The sequence below is a fragment of the Pelobates fuscus genome, chromosome 4 (genome assembly GCF_036172605.1).
Source record: "Pelobates fuscus isolate aPelFus1 chromosome 4, aPelFus1.pri, whole genome shotgun sequence".
NCBI classification, from domain to species: domain Eukaryota; kingdom Metazoa; phylum Chordata; class Amphibia; order Anura; family Pelobatidae; genus Pelobates; species Pelobates fuscus.
Genome location: NC_086320.1, coordinates 93,711,990 through 93,739,265, shown reverse-complemented (window position 1 = coordinate 93,739,265; position 27,276 = coordinate 93,711,990). Strand labels below are relative to the sequence as shown.

Here is a 27,276-nt window from a genome sequence, read left to right as displayed (position 1 = left end):
AGTTTGGTTCCTTTTAGAGGTTTGTAGAAAAAGTATATAGTGACCATGATTTTTAGCGATATCCAATATTTTTAAGGTGGTCCCAGTGCCACCACTCATTTCTGGTGTCACAATAGCTTGCATTTAAAAAAACAAACACTTTTTTTGACTGTAATATAATAGCAGTCAGTTTCCTTCACACGTGTGCATTTCAGGGCCTGCCAGGGCACAGTGTCACACCAGTGCAACTCATATCTGGTGTAACAGTAGTGTACATTTAAAAAAAATACAGGGGGCTTGTTGTCACCTTTCGGGGACCCTTGGTGTTGTACGTGGCTGGGTGGAGGAAGAGACCTTCAATGACATCAGTGAGGACAAGGGACGGGACATGGCTAGCTTGGTATCCAACCTTGTGCAAATGGGGAGTTTGCGGTTGTGCAAATGGACTGTTTGCGGTTGTTTGCGGTGCGTTAAACAGGGAGTTTGGTCTGTCACTGTGAAGTGGGCATAACCCTTACACTACCTGATCGATACAACATCATACCTGATGTTTTAAAGCACGTTATTCCAAACAATTTAGGAATGTTAGGTGAATTATGCCCTTTATGGATTAAAACCAGACTCTGCATCAACTATGTAATTTTCCATGGGAGTTTTGCCATGAATCCCCCTCCGGCATGCCACAGCCCAGGTGTTAGTCCCCTTGAAACAACTTTTCCATCACTATTGTGGCCAGAAAGAGTCCCTGTGGCTTTTAAAATTCGCCTGCCCATTGAAGTCTATGTCGGTTCGCCCGGTTCGCCCGTTCGCGAACATTTGCGGAAGTTCGCGTTCGCCGTTCGCGAACGGAAAATTTTATGTTCGCGACATCACTAAATGACAGCAATATAAAATAGAGTAGATAAAATTGAATGAAAAGAAGAAAAATAGAAAAGTATTTAAAATGTGAACTAATATGTGGATAAAGTATTGGATAAATTACTGTAATAAAACATGGACCTGAAATGTATGAATAAACATAAATCTAAATTCAATACATTTATTTTATTGATTTGATCTATTGATTAATTGAATTCAGATCTATGTTTGTTCATGCCGTTAAGGTCAGTGTTTTATTACTGTAATTTATTCAGTAATTTCACATATTAGTTCACATTTTACAGTTTTACCGTACATACTTTTCTAATTTTTATTCCAATCCATTTTATCTACTCCATTTTATATTTCTGCCATTTTTAATATTGTGTTATTTCACTTTTATGTTTTAAATATTAGCTACATGTCTGGTAGTTTTTATAGAATTAATTAAATGGTTGTTGAAAAATGTTTCCTATAGTTGTCAGGGTCAAGACATGATTAGCACAGTATATAGGATGAGTGAAAGGTGAGGTTCTATGCGATGCATAGCAGGTGGCATGAATATTGGATCTGGGTGTGAGATGGACAGAGGAGAGATATAAAATAGATAGTAGGGAGTGTGATAAGTAAGGACATGTGATGCATGGCGAGGAATATGACAGGGCTAGATTAGAACAAGGGTATCATTTGATGTGCAGTAAGGGAAATAAGACATTTTATATAAGGAAATCAATAACTTGGTCAATTATGCAATTTTATTCCTTTTTGTTTACTTTTCAAACCAATATTTCATCATTAAACCTGACGTTTTATAAAATGTTTCTTTTGTCCTCCTTTTCCTTAACGTCCTTCTTTTTTACACAGAAGGTTCTCACTCGAATATTATAATCTGGTACTCCTTTTTTAAGGGTCCCTGGGTTCCTGTAAATTACTCTTGAGCAAATTGTTAAACCAGCCAACCATTTTCTAATTTCCCTTAATGAAAACATATACAACAAGATTATACTGTGACTATGGTCAATATTACCAAATTATGTAACAAACATTGTTCTAGTCAACGATCACATACTGACCTCTAAAATAAAAAAAATTTAAATATGGCCGCCAGATCTTCAAAGCAGGAACACCTAAAAATACATATTATAATACGTATGATTTTATGTAATTATCAAGTTCCAAAAATGGTCGTCTACCCTGATTATGTAAGAATTTAAACTGCAGTTTTAATGACTGTTATTATCTGGAGAATTAATATCACAAACACAAGGCAATGTTCCACAGAGAAAAATAAATTATATATTCACTAACAAGTTTCTATATTTTAACATTTCTTTCTTCCTTTTTGTATATATATATATGAATTCATAATAGATAAACACCACACAGTTTAGCTAGTTGATTAATAATTAAACAATGAAATACAGAGAGTTAATTACTACTATGCAAAACTTGGGCCAAGAGGATGAATGTGTTTTTGTGCATAATAAGATTATTCATACCATTCTGTATATATGGTGTAAGTTTTAAGTATTTTTTAAGGTTATTGTTTTGTGAAATATATAGGAACTATTTGATTTCATAGATGTTCATTCTGAGACTTTTTAAATAGAGAGCATGTTAATTAACTTGTTATACACTAAAGTGAGAAAATTTAGAATTTTAGAATGTAATCCAAAATAGCAGAATTATAAAGAAGTAAATTCTGTTTTCATCTTGATAATGCTAATTTTTGGCAGGTCATTTTCTAGCAATCTAATGCCTTCTATTATTAAATTAACCAACTTACTTTGGAAATCCATCCTCCTCGGGCTCTCTGCAGTTTGACTAGTTTGGCCTTAAATTTGAATTTGTGCCAGTTCTTACTTTAACCAATAAACCTTAAAGTGTTTAACCCTTTTTCCTGTTAAAGATGACTGTTGTGTAATTTCCAACCATCAACGACTTAAAGTGTTCTAATCCTAGGAAGTGAAGTACACGATTTTAAACATTCCACACATTCCAAAGCTATAACTTCAAGATAAGACACATAGGGAAAACACACAATATCTACACAGAATTAAAAGAGTGTAACTGTGAAAATCAAACATGGCAGATCCACTTAAAAACCATTCATTTTATCTAAATGCTTTATTCTGGATGGTGTTTGTTTGTAATACATTCTAATGTAAAGTAATGTAGTAATAATAACCAATATTTTAACCAAAACACAAGATCCAGCACACTCACTCACTAAACACCAACTTCAATTATCACAAAATGTAACAGTTTAAAAAAATGTTTTTTACCTGACAGGCAAAAACCCATTTAGTTTCAGTATATAATCATACATTGGCACAACACCAATGTGCCACGTCTTTGGCAGGTCCTGTTCTAGCAACCTACTGCCTGCTCTTGTGAGATTAACCCAGTTATTTGGGAAAGCCATCCTCCTGTTGCTCTCTGCAGTGTAAAGTTAAATTGGGCCCAGGAATGAGACAGGGATAGGTGCAAAGCTAACGGAATTGGCCTGGAGTCACAGATATATTTATATATGAAACCAAGGTTTATAGGAAAACTTTCTGATTATGAAAATGTTTAATATTTAAAAATATTGCATATGTGAGATACATTTAGTTCTTTGCCACTGCAATTTTAGAAGTTTGTGAGCATGAGATTTGTGGTGGTATGCAATTGTTTCTGCTGTCCTTGGTGCTGAAGCTAAGAATTGTCATTGTTAGAAATTTGTACTCAAGTTACAAACTAGGAAACATATGTCATTTATGTCAAACTGCACTTTACGTTTTTGCTATAGGGTTTTATTTTCAGGAATATATTTGTAAGTTGCTATTTAAGTCAAATGAATAGTGTTGGAGATATTTGATTTAAAATGATGTAGGATTTATTTTTAGGAATTATTTGTCCAAATTAGAGCTTGATCCAATGATATATGGGTAGAATCTGCGATTCTTCTTTCAGATTTCAAAAATAGCAAACTTTCAAAAATTGTCATGGGAAATACGACCATGCAAGTCCTGTGATTAGTTATCCAGATAACTGTCTCAGATGATAAGGTTAAAGATAGATAGATAGATAGATAGATATATGGATAGACGGAGAGATAGATAGATAGATAGATAGATAGATAGATAGATAGATAGATAGATAGATAGATAGATAGATAGATAGATAGAGGGCTAGATAGATAGATAGATAGATAGATAGATAGATAGAGGGCTAGATAGATAGATAGATAGATAGATAGATAGATACATAGATAGATAGATACATAGATACATAGATAGATAGATAGATAGATAATTTTATTTAGTCACCAAAAAATGGATAACTTATTTTAGAATTCAGAATTTACCCAAATAAGTGGGGCAGATGATCCACAGATATCTATTATTTACTTTTCATGAGGACAACCAATTACAAAAGGTGGATGATCCACATTTAGATACTGATTATCAAATGAAAAGGCGGATTAGACATTCATCTTGGTTTAGATAACAGATTGTCAGATAAACCACTCTGTAATGGCTATTTTAATCTGTAAGCACCATTATATGTCTTTATTAAAATACAAATATGATTTAGAGAGTACTTCCAGTACTAGTTTTAATCTAGCTGCAAGGATTAAAGATCATTAGCAAATATATAATTACAAAATACAGAGGGACAGTAAGTACACACTAAAATCTACGCGATAATTAGTGCGCCATAAGAGTTCAGCAAAACAAACAAAACATAACAAGATTAAATGAGATTAGCATTACATTGTAGGAGAATGTAAAGCTAATTAATTAGGTTTACAATGCACTCCTTTCTTTACACAAAAAGAGTTCATCTAGCAACTTTCCTTGTTTTGATTACTTTAAACAGTAAGGGAATCCCGATTCCTGCTCCGGTGAGACTGGAAAACATGTTGTTGATGTTATTGATATATTTTGTTCTGCAGACAATCCTGCAACATTGCAGCATGTAAAGAAATATTCTGTCCCAGGAACTCAGTGTAGCAGTTTGCAATAATACAATTCACAATATGGAATTTATAAATATGTATGAGACAATGCAATGATCTGAATGTCGTTTGCAGTTGAACAACTATCAATAGATAATTTAGTTACCAAATATTCAGTTACCAATTTAGTTACCAATATTAGCCAAGCCCTAACTGTAAAACAATTATGCCACTTCATGGCCATTTGAAATGTTGGGTGGATTCAATTGATGTACAGCGAGAACACACAACAATGGAAATACCTAATGATGTATCAATATCGGAGATTAAAAATCAATAGGCACACAGTAAGTCTCCAGAATACTCTTGGAAAACTACTATAAAAGTAATGAGCTGTATACAGTGAGATACTGGACAATGTTTCAAGGAAACATTTCCAGTAATAGTAAATATGTTATTCAATATATCTGAAACAGAGCACAACTGAACACTTTTTATTTTGCAGTATTTATTGCAAATGTTCATATAAAACCAACAGATCAACCCCCAATTAAGTGCTCACAAAATTAGTATCCACATACAGGCACTTGTATACAGCAAGTAATTAAAAAACGAATACAGATTTAAATATGCACCATATGCGCCAGACTCCCTGTAAGCATCCCTGGTTTAAGTGGATATCGTTTAACTCCAAACACGTTTCGTGAGTCCGCCCTCACTTCATTGGGAAGAACATTTAAAGTATGCAGAAGATTGGAATGTACTTATCACTCCAGAGCATCTCACTGTGTGTAGATCTGACAGTCGAGGAGACCATGGAGAACATTTAGCCATAAAACCTCTAATGAGTTTAACAATAGGAATGGGAAATTATCATCTTGGATTATTTGGAACTATTACAGAGAGCACCTTTTAAATTGCCTTTATTTCTAGAACATTATACGTCCACAGAGGACAATCATCAGACCTAACACTTCCCATATAATGAATGTTGAAAGTATTATGTAGCCTCCACTCACAGACATGTGGATAGGAGGCATCATTTGGCTTCTCACAGCTTATACCTATACTCATACGACAATAACACTTTATTACTCCATTACTCAGAAAACTAGGTCTCATTTTGTATTTTAAGTCTACTTGCAGATGATATTCTGTTTTCGCTGACCTCATCGGCAGATTTCCTGCCCATACTTCTCAGGGTTCAGGTGGAGTTAGGAGCCTGTTTGGGCTTTAAGATCAATTATTCCAGGTGTGGAGCCTGAGATTTGACCTTTTTACTCAGACCCAGTTGGGCATCTTGAAGGAGTCCTTTGATTTCTAATGGCATACAGATGACTTTGTATCACTGGGAATCCGCATTATGCCGCAATGAGGGGACATGGTTGGAGCAAGCAATGCTACAAAATATAATTTATGGATGTATTTATGCTGTAAAATCTATATATGCCTACATCACTCAGCCACAATACACATCAAGATGGGAACACAACCTAGGAAAAAGACCTTGAGGAGAGTGATTGCAATTACATTTTCACTAATACTTTGTATATACTGCCTTATGCTAAAAGACTATGAGGCCAACTCTTACTGTACTGCTTAAAACTCAAACTTAAAAAAAAATAAAAAAAATAATGTTGATAACAAAAGAAGATAAAATGTTTGTCCATGTATAGTTTGTCATTTTTACCAATATTAACTCATTTTCATATTTGTTTGATTCATATAACTTCTAGGCAAAAATAAAGGGATTGCCTTGGACATTTTTTCCAGTGGGGCTACTGTGGGCTAAAATGTGTAAATCACTTTCAATTCAATCAGAATTCTCTACAATTCATACTTTAGAACATTGAACAGTGCTTTCAAAATTTATTCAGACCCATTCATTTTTCCCCATGTTTAAACCTTAAGTTAAATTATTGTAAAAAAAAATTATTTCACATCAGTCTGCACTCAATTCCCCATAATGACAATGCAAGAAAATTGTTAAATAACAGTTAGTAGCGGTTACAGCCTCAAGTCTTTTTGAGTATGATTTTCATATGTGGAGATCCTCTCGAGCTCTGTCAAGTTGGATGGGGACTGTTGGTGGACAACCATTTTCATGTCTCTCCAAAGATGTTCAATTGGGTCTAAGTCTGAACTCTGGATGGATTGCTCAAGAACATAGCGATATCCCTAAGCCACTCTTGTGTTGTTCTGGCTGGGTGCTTAGGGCCACTGTACTGTTCGAAAGTGACTCTTCATCCCAGTATGAGATCCTTCGTGCATTGAATCAGGTTTTCATGAAGGATATCTCTGCATTGTTCTGTGTTTAGCTTTCTCTTAACCCTGATTACCACCTTGCTTCTCAGTTGGGATGCTATTACATAGGGGATAAGCGGTGCCCTGGCTTCTCCATACATAACCCTTTGAGTGGAAGCCAAACATTTTAACTTTCATTTCATCAGACCAGAGAATCTTGTTCATCATGCTCTCAGAGTTTTTTTTTGCAAATTGTAAGTAGATTTTTATGTCTTGCAGTTAGAATAGGATTTCAATCTGGCCAGTCTGCCATAAGGGTCAGATCAGTGGTGTGCTTTCAGTGATGATTGTCCTTACGCAAGTTTCTCCCATCTCCACAAATGATAGCTGGAGCTCACTCAGAAAAACCATGTAATACCATGTGATGTTTTTAAAAATCTGTATTTTGTATTTTTGCTTTGTTTTTAGGGGCTACTGAATATAGATTGCAGCATAAGGCTGTAACATAAAAAAAATCTATAAAAAAAAAACAAGTGAAAAAGATAGGGTCTGAATACTTTCTGAAAGCACTGTAAGTGTACTTGTAGCAGCTGAGCATTCATACTATTAAAGGAACACTGTAAGAACCATAGTAACTATAGCTTACAGCCAAGAGTGCCCAAGTGCCATCTCACAATAAGTAGTCACACCATTTTTTAATAGTTTGATATTTACTTGGGTTCCATCAGCACATCTTATTATTATTATTATTATTGCCATTTATATAGCGCCAACAGATTCCGTAGCGCTTTACAATATTTTGAGAGGGGGGGATGTAACAATAAATAAGACAATTACAAGAAAACTTACAGGAATGATAGGTTGAAGAGGACCCTGCTCAAATGAGCTTACAGTCTATAGGAGGTGGGGTATTAGAAACATTAGGATAGGAAATATCAAGTAGGAGTGAAGCAGAGCTGGAGGAGAGAGCAAAGCACTATCCCATAGGAGAGCAAGCGACAGGTATGTAAGGGAGAGATTACTCTGGGAGGCCATACGCTTTCCTGAAGAGATGGGTTTTAAGGCCCTTCTTAAATGATTGAAGACTAGGGGAGAGTCTGATGGCAGTAGGCAAGTTATTCCATAGGAGAGGAGCCGCCCGTGAGAAGTCCTGCAAGCGTGAGTTGGCCGTACGGGTGCGAGCAGCGGTCAGGAGGTGGTCGCGGGCAGAGCGGAGGGTACGAGGAGGGGCATACCTCTGGATCAGTGAAGAGATATAAGAGGGGTTGGAATTGTTCAGTGCTTTAAATGTATGGGTTAGCACTTTGAATTGACTCCTATAGGATACAGGGAGCCAATGTAAGGACTGGCAGAGGGGCGAGGTGTGAGAGGACCGACTGGATAGGAAAATCAGTCTAGCTGCAGCATTCATTACAGACTGTAGCGGGGCAGTACGGCTTTTGGGGAGACCAATCAGGAGAGGGTTACAGTAATCCATGCGGGAAATTACTAGAGCATGGACAAGCTCCTTGGTAGCATCTTGCGTAAGAAAGGGGCGGATGCGGGCTATGTTTTTGAGTTGGAACCTACAGGACTTGGCAACAAACTGGATGTGAGACTCAAAGGTGAGACCAGAGTCAAGTATGACGCCAAGACAGCGCGCTTGTAGGGATGGACTTATGTGGATATCACTGACTTGAAGGGAGAGTGAGAGAGGAGGATCAGTATTAGGAGGAGGAATCATCTTGATGATCTTTGCCAACCAATGAACGGGAAAGGTGCACATAACTAATATGACTACTAACTACAGAACTACAGAGGGCTGTAGTGGTTATTGTGCTTAGACTGTTCCTTTAAGTAAGCTATCTTTTGGTAAAAATTTAAATAGCATATCTAAGTTTTTATAGGCTGTCTTTTGTTATCATCATTTTTGCAAGGCACACTATTAGTAATAATTTCATCTTAACTAGTTAGTTCTGGGGGACACTCAGAGTGAACATCCCACGCTGTGTAAAATTACTCAGAGCACTCTGATTGGTTGGATTCCAAGCCAACCAATAAGAGTGCTCTGATAGGTAAATAGTGAGCCAATCAGGTAAGGCTCACTATTTACCTATCAGAGCGCTCTTATTGGTTGAATTAAACCAACCAATCACCACCTGAGTCAACTTGCAGGGCGTGGTAAGATTTTATAAGCCTGTCCCCGCCATGCGGAGCTCAGTCTGCGCGGTGCCCTCGCTGGGTGAATATGGATTATTATTTTTAGCATTGGGAGTTTTTTTCTTGTGGATTTTTTTTTTGCACTCTGGTCTTTTTTTATTTTAGAAATTTGACGGGCTTTATTGTTTTTAATTTGGCCTTTTTTGGGGCTGAAAAAAGATTTTAGAAAAAATAAGACTTCAAATGGTAAGTATTTATTTTTATTTACTGGGACTTGGTGCCCCCACCCACCGCTCATGGGTGGGGGCTGGGGGAGGGGCCAACAATAGGTTCCCCCACCCCCCTATTTTCATGTAGGGCCCCCACCCGCCGCTCATTGGTGGGGACCTGGGAGAGGACCTAGGTCCCTGCACCATTGTCACTAGGGCCCCCACCCGCCGCTCATGGGTGGGGGCCGGGACAATAGGTTCCCCCCCTTTTTATCTTCGGGCCCCCACCCGTCGCTCATGGGTGGGGACCGGGGGGGCAATAGGCCCCCCTTTTCATCTTAGGGCCCCCACCCACCGCTCATGGGTGGGGGGCCGAGACTTGGACAATAGATCCCCTTCATTGTCATAGTGTCGGGGGGGACACTATGTCACCTCTGCTAGTTAATAGATAGGTGGAAAGATAGTTAATAGATGGGGGGTTCACAACAGTGAGCAGCCACAGGCTGCTCACTGTTTAGGTGACATGCCCCTACTCGCGGCATAGCATGTAGGGGCATTCGGGAGATTTTAATCTCCCTTATGTTATTATGGGGGTCATATTGACCCCATAGAGTGAGGGAGGACATGTGGGGTTTTAGGAAGTGGCGGGGAGCACAGCTCCCTGATGCTTCTATTTTTACATATTACAAGGAGGGAGCTTGCGCCGGCAGCTCCTTCCTTGTAATAAACGAACGAACAAACGAACAACGACATTCGGTCTTTGTTTGTTCGTTTGAAATTTCTATTCATTCATTCATCTTACTGACGAATGAATGAATAGTCGAAATTCACGTCTGAATGATGAACTTGGCATGTGCGTGAATCTCAAAGCGCTATTTAGTGTTGGCAGATGACATATTCCACAGGGACTTCATCTACTCACACAAAGATGGTGGCGCCCAGGACCTAGGTCGGAGCAGAAAATAAACATTAAATATAGGTAATATGGGGGGCTTAGGAGCATTTGGGGGCAACCAGGGGGGCTTTTAGATGTATTAGAGTCGGGACGGGGGTTAAAAAAACGGATGCGGCCGTGATAGTACAGCTTCAACAACTGGGTAATATCACCTTATGTTTCAATTTGAATTAACCGGAAACTGGATTATTCTTTTAAAAAAAACTTTTATAAAGGCTCATTTACGAAACTTTTAGACACATATTTAACCTTGTAATTAATAAACATTGTGAGTTTATATTATTTAAGTGTTAAAAAAAACTTTGCAAATGTATTAAAAAGAAAAAACGGAAATATTACATGGTTCCTTTGAGTGAACCATTACAGCAGATAGTGCACATCACACTGGGGTGGTCTTGCTGAGACAGACCCCTGCTGGCTGAGCTGGATAGGAGTTGTATGTCCTGGGGGGGCAGAGGTTGCCCCTAGTGCCATCCCACAATAATCAGTCGAACCATTGTAGAATGGGGTGATATTTACTTGCTGCCTGTACACACAATGTAGTGCACACCTTCCCGCTGCCAGGAAGCAGCACAGCCCAAAGTGAGCTGATGGTAATGTCAAGGGATTCGGCGTGAGAGGAAGGCTGTCACTGCTAGCTCGCAAACAGCAGCCTTTAATCGGTCCGCCTGACATTCAGCGGTTCACTTCTGGTTTACTCCAATGTAATCACTCACATGCCTAAACTGGGTCCCTATCACCAGCCACAGCGCTCCATTATCTCCTCAACAGGCTGCACCTGGCACGGCCACCCTTCCCAGAGAGGCTGCTGACACCCTCTCAGCCAGTTTGCTTTTTGGAAAGCGCTGGATCCATAGAGGAATATAGAAGAAGAATCACCATCCATCACACTTGAAGAAGAAACCCTCCACGCATGCGCATGGGTGATGAGCAGCCGGCCCTGGGTGAGCAGCCCAGCTTCAACGGATGTGATCACGGCAAAGATTTGCAGCTCTCGGCCGTCATTGATGGTGAAATTGTGAGTATTCTGAAATGGAACGCTGGCTATTAGCTGAGGGTCTCCCGCTCTCCGGCTGGCCGTCCGGCGATGGGAATTAAAATGTCTCTGTATGATAAGGTTCTCTTCAACTGGCTTGGGCAGGCAGCGATAACAAGGAGAGCAACGGGTTCCATGTTTAAATACTATCATCAACTATACATACTGTATATAGAATAGAATATTATTAATGATGTGGATGTAAAAAAAATAAAAAATAAACATTTTTTTTTTGTGTGATTGAAACATAGATGTGAGGATTAATGGTGCTCTTGTTTGGTTTCCGTTATCGTTGGATTTGCTAGAATATAATGTCACGTTTCGATACAGAGTGCAATGAACGCTTTCATGGAAAGCAATGCATGCTTGTTGATATGGAAGTGTATTTACTGACAGACTGATGCTGGCGCGGATACAGACGGGGGTCACTTCTCTTTTCTCTTTAATGTCTGATATAAATAACGAACAGATCTTGAAATGGGAATCGGGCGATGTGGTGGTTCAATGTGTAACTATGTAACTACTTGCAGAACCCGTGTATCATTCTTCATGTGTGCTTGCTGCTTGGTGCAGGAATTCATTTGTGTAGGCATTCAGAGCTGTCATATCACATCCTCAATGATAACACAGTACAGGGATCCACTGTAGCTGCCATATCACATTATATCAGATATCACAGTACTGGGATCCACTATCTCTCCCATATCACATTATATCAGATATCACAATAAAGTGATCCACTATAGCTGCAATATCCCATTCTATCAAATATCACAGTACAGGGATCCTCTATAGCTGCCATAACGCATTCTATCATATATCACAGTACAGGGATCCTCTATAGCTGCCATAACGCATTCTATCATATATCACAGTATATGGATCCACAATAGCTGCCATATCACATTAAATCAGATATCACAGTACTGGGATCCACTATCTCTCCCATATCACATTATATCAGATATCACAATAAAGGGATCCACTATTGCTGCAATATCCCATTCTATCAAATATCACAGTACAGGGATCCTCTATAGCTGCCATAACGCATTCTATCAGATATCACAGTATAGAGATCTACTATAGCTGCCGTACCCATTCTATCAGATATCACAGTATAGAGATCCACTATAGCTGGCGTATACCATTCTGTCAGACATCACCGTTTTGGGAACCACTATAGCTGCCATATTCCATTCTATCAGATATCACAGCACAGGGATCCACTATAGCGGCCATAATGCATTCTATCAGATATCACAGTATAGAGATCCACTAAAGCTGCCGTATCCCATTCTATCAGACATCACCGTTCTGGGAACGAGTATAGCTGCCATATCACATTATATAAGATATCACAGCACAGGGATCCACTATCGCTGCCGTATCCCATTCTAATAGATATCGCAGTACATGGATCCACTATAGCTGCCATATCCCATTCTATCGGGTATCTCAGTATAGGGATCCACTATTCCTGTCATAGCCCATACTATCAGATATCAAAGTATAGGGATCCACTAAAGCTGCCGTATCCCATTATATAAGATATACAGTACATGGATCCTCTCTCTCCTATATCCCATTCTATCAGATATCACAGTACTTGGATCCACTATAGCTGCAGTAGCCCATTTTATCAGATATCACAGAATAGAGATCCACTATAGCTGCTGTATCCCATTCTATCAGACATCACCGTTCTTGGAACCACTATAGCTGCCATATCACATTGTATCAGATATCACAGCACAGGGATCCACTATACCTGCCATAATGCATTCTATCAGATATCACAGTATAGGGATCCACTATAGCTGCAGTAGCCCATTTTTATCAGATATCACAGTATAGAGATCCACTATAGCTGCCGTATCCCATTCTATCAGACATCACCATTCTGGGAACCACTATAGCTGCCATATCACATTATATCAGATATCACAGTACAGGGATCCACTATAGCTGCCATATCCCATTCTATCAGGTATCTCAGTATAGGGATCCACTATTCCTGTCATATCCCATATTATCAGATATCACAGTATAGGGATCCACTATAGATGCCGTATCCCAATCTATCAGATATACAGCACAGGGATCCACTACAGCGGCCATAATGCATTCTATCAGATATCACAGTATAGGGATCCACTATAGCTGCAGTATCCCATTTTATCAGATATCAAAGTATAGAGATCCACTATAGCTGCCGTATCCCATTATATAAGATATAACAGTATAGAGATCCACTATAGCTGCCATATACCATTCTATCAATTATCACAGTATAGGGATCCACTATAGCTGCCGTATTCTATTCTATCAGATATACAGAGTACAGGGATCCATTATAGCTGCCATATCCCATTCTATCAGATATCATAGTACTGGGTTCCACCATAGCTGCCGTATCCCATTCTATCAGATATACAGTACTGGGATCCACTATAGATGCCATATCACATTATATCAGATGTCACAATACAGGGATCCACTTTAGATACCATAACCCATTCTATCAGATATCACAGTACTGGGATCCACTATAGCTGCCATATTACATTATATCAGATACAACAGTATAGGGATCCACTATACCTGCCGTATCACATTCTATCAGATATCACAGTATTTGGATCCACTATAGCTGCCATATCCCATTCTATCAGATATCACACTATAGGGATCCACTAGAGCTGCCGTATCCCATTATATCAGATATTACAGTACATAGATCCTCTATCTCTCCTATATCCCATTCTATCAGATATGACATTACTGGGATCCAGTATAGCTGTCATATCCCATTCTATCAGATATACAGTATAGGGATCCACTATAGTGGCCATACCCCATTATATCAGATATTACAGTATAGGGATCCACTATAGCTGCCATATCCCATTCTATCAGATATCACAGTACATGGATCCTCTATCTCTCCTATATCCCATTCTATCAGATATCACAGTATAGGGATCAACTATATCTGCTGAATCCCATTCTATCAGATATCACAGTACAGGGATCCTCTATCTGTCCCATATATCTTTCTATCAAATATCACTGTATAGGGATCTACTATAACTGCCATCTCCCATTATACCAGATATCACAGTATAAGGATCCACTATAGCTGCCATATCGCTTTCTATCCGATATTATAGTACAGGGATCTACTATAACTGCCATCTCCCATTATACCAGATATCACAGTATATGGATTCACTATAGCTGCCATATCGCTTTCTATCCGATATTATAGTACAGGGATCTACTATAACTGCCATCTCCCATTATACCAGATATCACAGTATAAGGATCCACTATAGCTGCCATATCGCTTTCTATCCGATATTATAGTACAGGGATCTACTATAACTGCCATCTCCCATTATACCAGATATCACAGTATAAGGATCCACTATAGCTGCCATATCGCTTTCTATCCGATATTATAGTACAGGGATCTACTATAACTGCCATCTCCCATTATACCAGATATCACAGTATAAGGATCCACTATAGCTGCCATATCGCTTTCTATCCGATATTATAGTATAGGGATCTACTATAGCTGCCATATCCCATTCTATCAGATATCACAGTATAAGGATCCACTATGGCTGCCATGCCATGCGTTTCTACACATTTATTTCTTACTGTAAACTATCGACTACATGAGTATCTTGAATGCAAATACAAACATAGAAAATTAAGGTAACATCTCTAATATGACAGAGAGGGGTGTTTATCTAAACCCCTACACACTTATTAATCCTTAATAAGGAACACATGAAGTGAATGGCAGCATTGTATGTGTAGCACTGTATTGTTATAGTCTATGTAGTAATTCTATTATTGATAGTCTGTGTAGCACTGTATCGTTATAGTCTACATGGTAATTCTATTATTGATAGTCTGTGTAGCACTGTATTGTTATAGTCTGTGTAGCACTATATTTGGTGATAGTCTGTGTAGCACTGTATCGTTATAGTCTGTGTAGCACTATATTTGGTGATAGTCTGTGTAGCACTGTATTGTTTTAGTCTACGTAGTAATTCTATTATTGATAGTCTGTGTAGCACTGTATCGTTATAGTCTACATGGTAATTCTATTATTGATAGTCTGTGTAGCACTGTATTGTTATAGTCTGTGTAGCAATATATTTGGTGATAGTCTGTGTAGCACTGTATTGTTTTAGTCTACGTAGTAATTCTATTATTGATAGTCTGTGTAGCACTGTATCGTTATAGTCTACATGGTAATTCTATTATTGATAGTCTGTGTAGCACTGTATTGTTATAGTCTGTGTAGCAATATATTTGGTGATAGTCTGTGTAGCACTGTATTGTTTTAGTCTACGTAGTAATTCTATTATTGATAGTCTGTGTAGCACTGTATTGTTTTAGTCTACGTAGTAATTCTATTATTGATAGTCTGTGTAGCACTGTATCGTTATAGTCTGTGTAGCAATATATTTGGTGATAGTCTGTGTAGCACTGTATTGTTATAGTCTATGTAGTAATTCTATTATTGATAGTCTGTGTAGCACTGTATTGTTATAGTCTATGTAGTAATTCTATTATTGATAGTCTGTGTAGCACTGTATTGTTATAGTCTGTGTAGCACTGTATTGGTGATAGTCTACGTAGTATTCTGTAGGTGATAATCTATGGAATACTCTATTTGTGTTTGGAATAACTGCGCAGGTGGATGTTAGTTTTTTCTATCAGCAAGTGTAATCAATTTGTCCATATTTTTGTCTTAGTGTCTATATGTTAACTTAAAAGATTCCTAGACTGGATTTATACTCGAGAAAGGGACGTAAATATAACTTTATTGATTCTCAATCTGATTTTACTGTTCTCACATTGCAACTTTTTACACAGTAAAGATGCACTATGTCTGAGATTTAAGAGAACTCAAATGGCGCGATTTATATACAGGGAGTGCAGAATTATTAGGCAAGTTGTATTTTTGAGGATTAATTTTATTATTGAACAACAACCATGTTCTCAATGAACCCAAAAAACTCATTAATATCAAAGCTGAATATTTTTGGAAGTAGTTTTTAGTTTGTTTTTAGTTATAGCTATTTTAGGGGGATATCTGTGTGTGCAGGTGACTATTACTGTGCGAAATATACATTTCTGACATTCAAAAACAAAACAAAAACAAATCAGTGACCAATATAGCCACCTTTCTTTGCAAGGACACTCAAAAGCCTGCCATCCATGGATTCTGTCAGTGTTTTGATCTGTTCACCATCAACATTGCGTGCAGCAGCAACCACAGCCTCCCAGACACTGTTCAGAGAGGTGTACTGTTTTCCCTCCTTGTAAATCTCACATTTGATGATGGACCACAGGTTCTCAATGGGGTTCAGATCAGGTGAACAAGGAGGCCATGTCATTAGATTTTCTTCTTTTATACCCTTTCTTGCCAGCCACGCTGTGGAGTACTTGGACGCGTGTGATGGAGCATTGTCCTGCATGAAAATCATGTTTTTCTTGAAGGATGCAGACTTCTTCCTGTACCACTGCTTGAAGAAGGTGTCTTCCAGAAACTGGCAGTAGGACTGGGAGTTGAGCTTGACTCCATCCTCAACCCGAAAAGGCCCCACAAGCTCATCTTTGATGATACCAGCCCAAACCAGTACTCCACCTCCACCTTGCTGGCGTCTGAGTCGGACTGGAGCTCTCTGCACTTTACCAATCCAGCCACGGGCCCATCCATCTGGCCCATCAAGACTCACTCTCATTTCATCAGTCCATAAGACCTTAGAAAAATCAGTCTTGAGATATTTCTTGGCCCAGTCTTGACGTTTCAGCTTGTGTGTCTTGTTCAGTGGTGGTCGTCTTTCAGCCTTTCTTACCTTGGCCATGTCTCTGAGTATTGCACACCTTGTGCTTTTGGGCACTCCAGTGATGTTGCAGCTCTGAAATATGGCCAAACTGGTGGCAAGTGGCATCTTGGCAGCTGCACGCTTGACTTTTCTCAGTTCATGGGCAGTTATTTTGCGCCTTGGTTTTTCCACACGCTTCTTGCGACCCTGTTGACTATTTTGAATGAAACGCTTGATTGTTCGATGATCACGCTTCAGAAGCTTTGCAATTTTAAGAGTGCTGCATCCCTCTGCAAGATATCTCACTATTTTTGACTTTTCTGAGCCTGTCAAGTCCTTCTTTTGACCCATTTTGCCAAAGGAAAGGAAGTTGCCTAATAATTATGCACACCTGATATAGGGTGTTGATGTCATTAGACCACACCCCTTCTCATTACAGAGATGCACATCACCTAATATGCTTAATTGGTAGTAGGCTTTCGAGCCTATACAGCTTGGAGTAAGACAACATGCATAAAGAGGATGATGTGGTCAAAATACTCATTTGCCTAATAATTCTGCACTCCCTGTACATAGACAGCAAAAAAATGTATTAACAATGTTTCCCTGTTAAGTTTCAATACGGCAATCACTTTAAATATATGTACCGTATATACTCGAGTATAAGCCGAGTTTTTCAGCACATTTTTTGTGCTGAAAAACCGGAACTCGGCTTATACTCGAGTCAATAGTCTGTATTATGGCAATTTGCATTGCCATAATACAGACTGAGGGAGAGGGGGCTGGCAGAGATCTTACTTACCCGTCCTGCAGCTCCTGTCAGCTCTCTCCTCCTCCGCGCCGTCCGTTCAGCACCTCGGTCAGCTCCCAGTGTAAATCTCGCGAGAGCCGCGGCTCTCGCGAGACTTACAGTGTGAGCTGACAGAGGGAGCTGCACGGACGGCGCGGAGGAGGAGAGAGCTGACAGGAGCTGCAGGACGGGTAAGTAAGATCTCTGCCAGCCCCCTCTCCCCCCCCCCACTGAACTGCCAATGCTGGACCACTAGGGAAGGAGCCCCCCTCCCTGCCATGTATCAAGCAGGGAGGGGGGACGAAAATAAAATAATAATTAAATAAAAAATAATAAGGAAAAAAATATATTAAAATACAAAATAATAATAAATAAAATAATAAAATTGCCCACCCCCCCACCACTGCAACACACACACACACACACACACTGCACACATACACACACACTGCACACATACACACACACACTGCACTCATACACACACACACTGCACTCATACACACACACACACTGCACTCATACACACACACACTGCACTCATACACACACACACACTGCATTCATACACACACACACTGCAATCATACACACACACTGCACTCATACACACACACTGCACTCATACACACACACTACACACATACACTGCACTCATACACACACACACACACTGCACTTATACACACACTGCACACATACACACACACACACTGCACTCATACACACACTGCACTCATACACACGCTGCACTCATACACACGCTGCACTCATACACACGCTGCACTCATACACACGCTGCATTCATACACACGCTGCATTCATACACACGCTGCACTCATACACACGCTGCACTCATACACACGCTGCACTCATACACACGCTGCACTCATACACACACGCTGCACTCATACACACACGCTGCACTCATACACCACACACTGCATTCATTATACACACACTGCATTCATTATACACACACTGTAAATAAATATTCAATTAATATATTTGTTTTAGGATCTAATTTTATTTAGAAATTTACCAGTAGCTGCTGCATTTCCCACCCTAGTCTTATACTCGAGTCAATAAGTTTTCCCAGTTTTTTGGGGTAAAATTAGGGGCCTCGGCTTATATTCGGGTCGGCTTATACTCGAGTATATACGGTATATAATATGCAGATAATAATAGTAGCAAAATTGCAGTGTTTTTATTCACTAAGCAGAAAGTAGTGGTCATTTGGCAAGGGAATTGCAATATAACCAAGCTGAAAATGGTCTTTAGATAGTTTTCTATTTGACTAGTTTGCCCTAAAATTTGCAATATGTTTGTCAAATCTTCCCAATTCTAGGGTCAGTGAACAAATCTCTGTTTCACGAACCCCTATAATGTTTGATGTAAATCTTCGATGAGGAGGCAATGCATAATCAAATGCTCAATAAAAAGGAAATTAGCTGAAATATTTGTTTGTGTTTATTGTATTTCCTTAATTATATTTTTACTCAGAATTTTTCTCTCTCTCTCTTTTTTTTTTTATCATATTCCCTAACTGTATGGCTGATGATTCCTACTATTGATATATACTGTTAATGGGTAATTAAATATTTCACAGTTATTATTTGTCAAACATATCAAGCGTATTTGTCAAACATATTTCACATCAACTACTACCAGTTGTATGAGGTTAATAAAAATTGTAATCAAACGCCACTCAGGATCCTGTATGTGCCTAAATTAGATATTGCTGTAGCTCAGTTTAAGTACCATACCGATATGGAAGTACTGCTGTATGTTATTGTAAAGTTTTCCTGTTGCTAAAACCAATGTATATTCTTAAATACTACTAGATGCAGTTTAGTACCAAGTTGTTAAACGCTCTTTGGAAGGGGTATTTTTAAACAAAATGTGCACTACGCACTACGCATTTCACGTGTTGATACAGAGAGGATCTATGAATAAATGTATATATTGTTTTTTTAAAGCATACCTGGATTTGTGGAGAACTGGCAAGGGAATTGCAGATTTAAGACCTAAAACAGCCAATTTAGAAATGTTTTCTAATTTATAATTCTGTTAACAGTTCTGCTCTCGTGGCCTAAAATTACTGTTCCCTTGTCAATACCAGTTTAGAGAATAACCACAAAAGGTTTGCAATGATACACACTATATGTCACCATTATAAGTAAAACATTTAAAGTCAATTGTATATATATTATTGGCTGAATATTCTCCATTTTCCTTTGAATAATCCTAAAGCAAATAGCAGTGGGTCTGATCACTCCAAACAGGTTGTGTGCCTGTGTAGCTATGAACAGAGACTGTTCTTGCTACTGACCAACTATTGATTATCTGAGTCATTTAATAATCCTTTGGAACCCTGTGACATGCTAATAATTGAGCCACACGCACTGCACGCATGTCTTTTTATTCCAGACATAATGCTGACACATATTTCTTTCTCCACTTCCTACTGTCTGTTTATCCAGCAATGATTACACAACCTGTACATTCCAAGATTATCAGTTAATTAATTCTTTTCATATTTCAGTGGCTGCGAGTTACAACTACCATCAATCTCAGGCAGCTGATGCCTAGCTATGGATAAAAGAGACTAAGCAGACAGGGAATATTACCATTGATTTTAATTGGAGAGCCTTACAATTAATAGAGACAAAAATGTCACTATTAACAGTTTGTCATGACACCCACAGTTCCAACTAAGCAATGCAATGGAAAAATTCCATTATAAAGATTCTTTTAATATGTATATAGTTGATCATAGCTCTTACCTGGTCATCTGACATGTTTGCTGGACATTCACTTCAGATTCATGGAATGAACCAAGGTTCTTATGTCAGTGGATCCCTGTGAATACTTCGTAAGATTCATTAATTTGGGGGGGGAGGAGGAGGGGGTTATTCACTAAGTTGTGGAGAATTGTCATGTAAATCACAAATATTTAGCCAAAATAGATGATTTAGAAAAATGAATTGCCTCAGCTATTTTGGATTTTTATTAATTTGCCTTGAAAAAATGCTGTTCTCTTGTCCAATTTCTGTAATATAAAGCTTAAATAATAAATCCCTGTTACAACAGGATTATTACCTAAATTCTGAAGAACAATTGCAAAAATGTGCTATTTATATCAAAATGTTAAAATTCACATTACATTTGCTAAAATTCAGAGTTTATTGAATAACCCTGCAAGGTTATATTAATCACATTAGCCAAATAGTCATGAGTTCCAGGATAAATGCAATTGCAAAAAACTGACAGTGTATTTGTTTCTGTCCTTCCAACTAGCTTAATTAACACTTATCATTTAATTGAGAACATATTTGCTACTGTAAATAGTTTTATAAATATATGGCGATAACTATAGTTTCAGTGTTATAGGAATATTTGCATGTTTGCTTCAAATATTTATTTCATGTTTGGAAAACTCACAGCAAACGTTAGCCAGCAAATTTCTACCAAATTGTTGTAAACAAGAGACATTACTTTTCACATTTAGGCATTACTGCCCCCACTTGGAAATAAGCCCAGCAGGAGAAACTTGCAATTTTTTTCACAATTAAAATTCTAAATATTATGCTATTTCTGATTTTCATCGTTGATGCCAAAAACAAATCCCTCCTTTAAATGTTTTTATTCTTCACTAGTTACTTGCTCCCTGTTTTGGAAAACAGGAAATTACTTTTGCTTTATTTGGTAATTTGGTTTCTAAAATGTAAAATCAAATTAACATAAATGTCCCACTGAATGGCCAAATTTGGGGGGATGTATTGTTTGAATGTCTGAAATACTCGTATTTATATTGCATTTTATATTTTAGCAGAGACCAAATTTCTTGGAACTAAGTTAGGAGAGTTCTGCAAACACTTTAGCAGATATTTTCAGACGGCTATAGCAGGTATTTAGCAATCTGTACGCCATTTTGCCCTGCAGGTATAGAGCAATCTAATATTGCTAATATTGCAGGTATAGTTATCGAATAACTAATGCCTGGAGTTATACGTGCATCCCGTGTTTTATACAAAACTAAAAACACTCCTCAATGGAAGGGTTAAAGAGGAAATGACATGGTACCGCTCTTGACAGCTTAGAGTTTATTACAGATTGTATAGGAGAAATATAGCGTTATATAAGATATATACAATTACATTTGAACTAGTAGTTGGTCTTACAAAGGAAAACATGTATAATAACATGATTTTTCATTTTCATTACTGGAGAAAATAAATAACATTTCTCCACGTAGCAGTAATACATTATAGTAAATTTGCAATTTGGTTTTAAACACTCGCTACAATTCTGTGTTTTGCGAATAAACACCACAGTCAACAGAACAGAAAAAAAAGGATTTATTATAAGAAATACCATACAGTCCATATCTACCCCTTTCACGGATGCAGTATGTGATCATGCCTGAACAGGAGTCCATGTCATCAGCAAAGAATCAGTATAGAAGTTTATAATGGAGGCAATACATTCTCAGGCCCCCAAGCAGACCTTTCTGGCAGTGTTTGAAGGAGACAGCATATATAAAAACAATATAGCAAGCGCTCAACTGTTAAGGGTTAATTTTGTGAATCATGCAGTTATGAAAGTGCAGGGCGCTAAATGAATACAAGTGACCTGTGTCCCCTATAGGTTGACAAATACCATAAAACAAATAAACCCATAAACCCATGCTTAAACCCAGACATTTCCCTTGAGGAAGGCATAGTGCCGAAACGTTGGGGTGCTATGGTCTCCAGCTCGGGTGATTATACCTGTTGTTACACGTGGTTTATGCATTGAGCACTTTGTTTGCCTAATTTATGTGGTTATTTGTCAGGTGAATACTCTGCATATTTAATTTAATTAATACCTGTATGTGTTTATTAATACATTATGTGAATAAATCTTTTTGTGCAATACTTTTTTGGTGTGCTATGGGTTTATTTGTTATATAGTGTTTGGAGGAGGAAAGTGGTACACAACTCAGTGAGGCTAACAGAACAAAGTCCTCGGCTTGATAAGTAATTTTTATGAAGCAAAACAAAAATTCTTTTAACAAATGTTACCAAATCATCACCAAAATATCTCTGTAAAGGACATTCTAACATTAAAGCGGTTCTGTCACCTTTTGGGGTTGTTACATATTTTGCAAAGACCCCAGGTGGTGACCACTTCACTTGCATTTCGCTGGCCATGTGGGGCAGAGGAAGGTAATTTTTACTTACCTGAACCTGTCCTTTGCGATTGACGAGAGGATATGCGTGAGATTGTTTCAATGTTGTTTATGGAAGATCCTGCAAGAGTATGGGGTCCTCCACAGAAAACGTTTTTTTCCTCTTCAGCTATCTCCAGTGACAATTGACACCTGACAAGGCTTGGCAAAAGGTAGCCCTACCATTTGTCAAGTGTCAAGTTTAGTAAACAAACCTAAGACAAAGTAGTTTCTGCTTTATCTTATGATATCTTTTGACTCGGTCTGTTTTTTTTTTTTGGAGAGGGAGGGGGGAAGAGCTACTTGAAACATAAATATTTTAATGTAAGAGTGTTCATATAATTTTTTAGCTTTCTATGCCTCCCAAGTATTAGTTTAAAAAAAAGTAAAACAAACAAATGTTCAGAAACAGTTTCCCCAGTGCAGTCCCTTTTCCTCCAGTGACCTTTCTCCTTTCCAATGCTTCTCATAGTGAAGCATTGAGAATGGGTGCAAGTGCACCACCAATCAAATGCTTCTCATACAGAGATATATAATCCAGTCAAGCTTTGTATGCATTTAGCGTCATCATGCTGTGTGTGATGATGCTGAAAGTGAAGACCTTCTATTTTCAAATGTCTTCACTGAGGAAACCCCTCTAGTGACTGTCAGTCTGATAGCCACCAAAGGTGTATCCTCAACAAAATGTAAACATTGCCATTTCTCAGATACCTCAATGTTTTACTTTGTCCAAAAAAAGGTCAAGATTAAGTGGTTTTGGTGCTTAGAGTGAACATTTAATACGAAATTAAGTCATTCTTTCTTATGAACAATCAGAGGTTTATTAACTCAACAGCAAATTGTAACTAATTGAAAACTGAAATATAAGTCTTCGGGAAAAATTAACCAAGACTTGACTATAGCCAAGTTGGAGAATTTTTCTAAACCAGCTATTTTAGCCGATATGCTGTGTTTGGTGAATAAACTCCTTTTTTTTGTCATAGATGGAGGATGAAGTGTACTGTAAACTGCTTCCTTTATTTTTTGAGGTAATGCTGCGTACACTACCCTGAAAAGATAAAAGGTTAATATTCAAATAGTTTTGACTGCAGTTCAGCAACGTCTTAACTAGAAAATTCAAAATGTCAAAAGTAGTTACGTTTCGAGGATTTGGGTTTGCAAGCTCTACGTCTCAGCATTATTATAGGGAAATTGTAAAACAATGGTTTAATACACTAGAAAGAGGAAGTGCGTGTCTGGTTCCGGGGAAATTCTGCATAATTTCAAACAACAAAGGAACTAGACCAGAGTAGAATGCTGACAGTTCATCTTTAGCTTTTAATAAACACTGCCTAGGACACAGATCTCTATTTATTATAAATAATAATGTTAGCATTCTAAAAAAATCAACTGAACTTTTTATGGACCCAAGAAAAGGTATAATACATCATCTACAATTATTTCTCTTTCAGTCCTTGATTTATAACACTATGTGTAATGTTAATATAAAGCTATGTGTAGTTAAAGGAACACTCCACACTCCTAAAGCATTTTATCTTACTGAAGTGTTTTATGTGTGAAGAGTGTGGCCTGTATATTTCATTTTCAAAAAGTGCAGATTTCAATAGAAATTGGAATTTTCATAATGTAACCATGTTACACACCCGTAGCTGTCAATCAAACATCTGTCCTGTTACTTACTGGTTGTTTAGCTCAGTTGCATTAAACTCAAGAGGCAGCCATTGCTCCCATCACCTGCCCTGTAACGTTTTCTCATTGAGCTGTATTGGGAATTCTGTGATTGGACAGCCACAGAAAGTATTGGTTGGAGAAGAAGGGAAGGGCTTAAATACAAGGCTGCATACAGGATATATATACAGGGAGTGCAGAATTATTAGGCAAATGAGTTTTTTGACCACATCATCCTCTTTATGCATGTTGTCTTACTCCAAGCTGTATAGGCTCGAAAGTCTACTACCAGTTAAGCATATTAGGTGATGTGCATCTCTGTAATGAGAAGGGGTGTGGTCTAATGACATCAACACCCTATATCAGGTGTGCATAATTATTAGGCAACTTCCTTTCCTTTGGCAAAATGGGTCAAAAGAAGGACTTGACAGGCTCAGAAAAGTCAAAAATAGTGAGATATCTTGCAGAGGGATGCAGCACTCTTAAAATTGCAAAGCTTCTGAAGCGTGATCATCGAACAATCAAGTATTTCATTCAAAATAGTCAACAGGGTCGCAAGAAGCGTGTGGAAAAACCAAGGCGCAAAATAACTGCCCATGAACTGAGAAAAGTCAAGCGTGCAGCTGCCAAGATGCCACTTGCCACCAGTTTGGCCATATTTCAGAGCTGCAACATCACTGGAGTGCCCAAAAGCACAAGGTGTGCAATACTCAGAGACATGGCCAAGGTAAGAAAGGCTGAAAGACGACCACCACTGAACAAGACACACAAGCTGAAACGTCAAGACTGGGCCAAGAAATATCTCAAGACTGATTTTTCTAAGGTTTTATGGACTGATGAAATGAGAGTGAGTCTTGATGGGCCAGATGGATGGGCCCGTGGCTGGATTGGTAAAGGGCAGAGAGCTCCAGTCCGACTCAGACGCCAGCAAGGTGGAGGTGGAGTACTGGTTTGGGCTGGTATCATCAAAGATGAGCTTGTGGGGCCTTTTCGGGTTGAGGATGGAGTCAAGCTCAACTCCCAGTCCTACTGCCAGTTTCTGGAAGACACCTTCTTCAAGCAGTGGTACAGGAAGAAGTCTGCATCCTTCAAGAAAAACATGATTTTCATGCAGGACAATGCTCCATCACACGCGTCCAAATACTCCACAGCGTGGCTGGCAAGAAAGGGTATAAAAGAAGAAAATCTAATGACATGGCCTCCTTGTTCACCTGATCTGAACCCCATTGAGAACCTGTGGTCCATCATCAAATGTGATATTTACAAGGAGGGAAAACAGTACACCTCTCTGAACAGTGTCTGGGAGGCTGTGGTTGCTTCTGCACGCAATGTTGATGGTGAACAGATCAAAACACTGACAGAATCCATGGATGGCAGGCTTTTGAGTGTCCTTGCAAAGAAAGGTGGCTATATTGGTCACTGATTTGTTTTTGTTTTGTTTTTGAATGTCAGAAATGTATATTTGTGAATGTTGAGATGTTATATTGGTTTCACTGGTAAAAATAAATAATTGAAATGGGTATATATTTGTTTTTTGTTAAGTTGCCTAATAATTATGCACACACAGATATCCCCCTAAAATAGCTAAAACTAAAAACAAACTAAAAACTACTTCCAAAATTATTCAGCTTTGATATTAATGAGTTTTTTGGGTTCATTGAGAACATGGTTGTTGTTCAATAATAAAATTAATCCTCAAAAATACAACTTACCTATTAATTCTGCACTCCCTGTATATGTAACTTTTGCACACTGTTTTAGATATACCCCTATGAGACAATGCATAATTAAATGCATACATTTTTTAATTGGGATATATATATATATATATATATATATATATATATATATATATATATATATATATATCCCAATTAAAAAATGTATGCAAACGTCAAGACTGGGCCAAGAAATATCTCAAGACTGATTTTTCTAAGGTTTTATGGACTGATGAAATGAGAGTGAGTCTTGATGGGCCAGATGGATGGGCCCGTGGCTGGATTGGTAAAGGGCAGAGAGCTCCAGTCCGACTCAGACGCCAGCAAGGTGGAGGTGGAGTACTGGTTTGGGCTGGTATCATCAAAGATGAGCTTGTGGGGCCTTTTCGGGTTGAGGATGGAGTCAAGCTCAACTCCCAGTCCTACTGCCAGTTTCTGGAAGACACCTTCTTCAAGCAGTGGTACAGGAAGAAGTCTGCATCCTTCAAGAAAAACATGATTTTCATGCAGGACAATGCTCCATCACACGCGTCCAAGTACTCCACAGCGTGGCTGTTTTTGAATGTCAGAAATGTATATTTGTGAATGTTGAGATGTTATATTGGTTTCACTGGTAAAAATAAATAATTGAAATGGGTATATATTTGTTTGAATGACTATTTTGAATGGT

At 38.3% G+C, this 27,276-nt stretch overlaps 1 protein-coding gene across 2 annotated transcripts in view; it reads left to right on the top strand.

Annotated features, from left to right (window-relative positions):
* Positions 1-27,276, top strand: part of RGS20 (regulator of G protein signaling 20) — a 140,503-nt gene that overhangs the window by 68,040 nt on the left and 45,187 nt on the right. Inside the window, exon 1 of one of the 2 annotated variants that reach the window (XM_063450427.1) lies at positions 10,826-11,345. The exons of the other annotated variant lie outside the window; for it this stretch is intronic. Within the exon in view, the coding sequence (XP_063306497.1) occupies positions 11,241-11,345 (105 nt within the window). The 5' untranslated portion in view covers positions 10,826-11,240. Of the gene's footprint in view, positions 1-10,825; positions 11,346-27,276 lie in introns of those variants that run through there. 2 annotated transcript variants of the gene reach the window in all.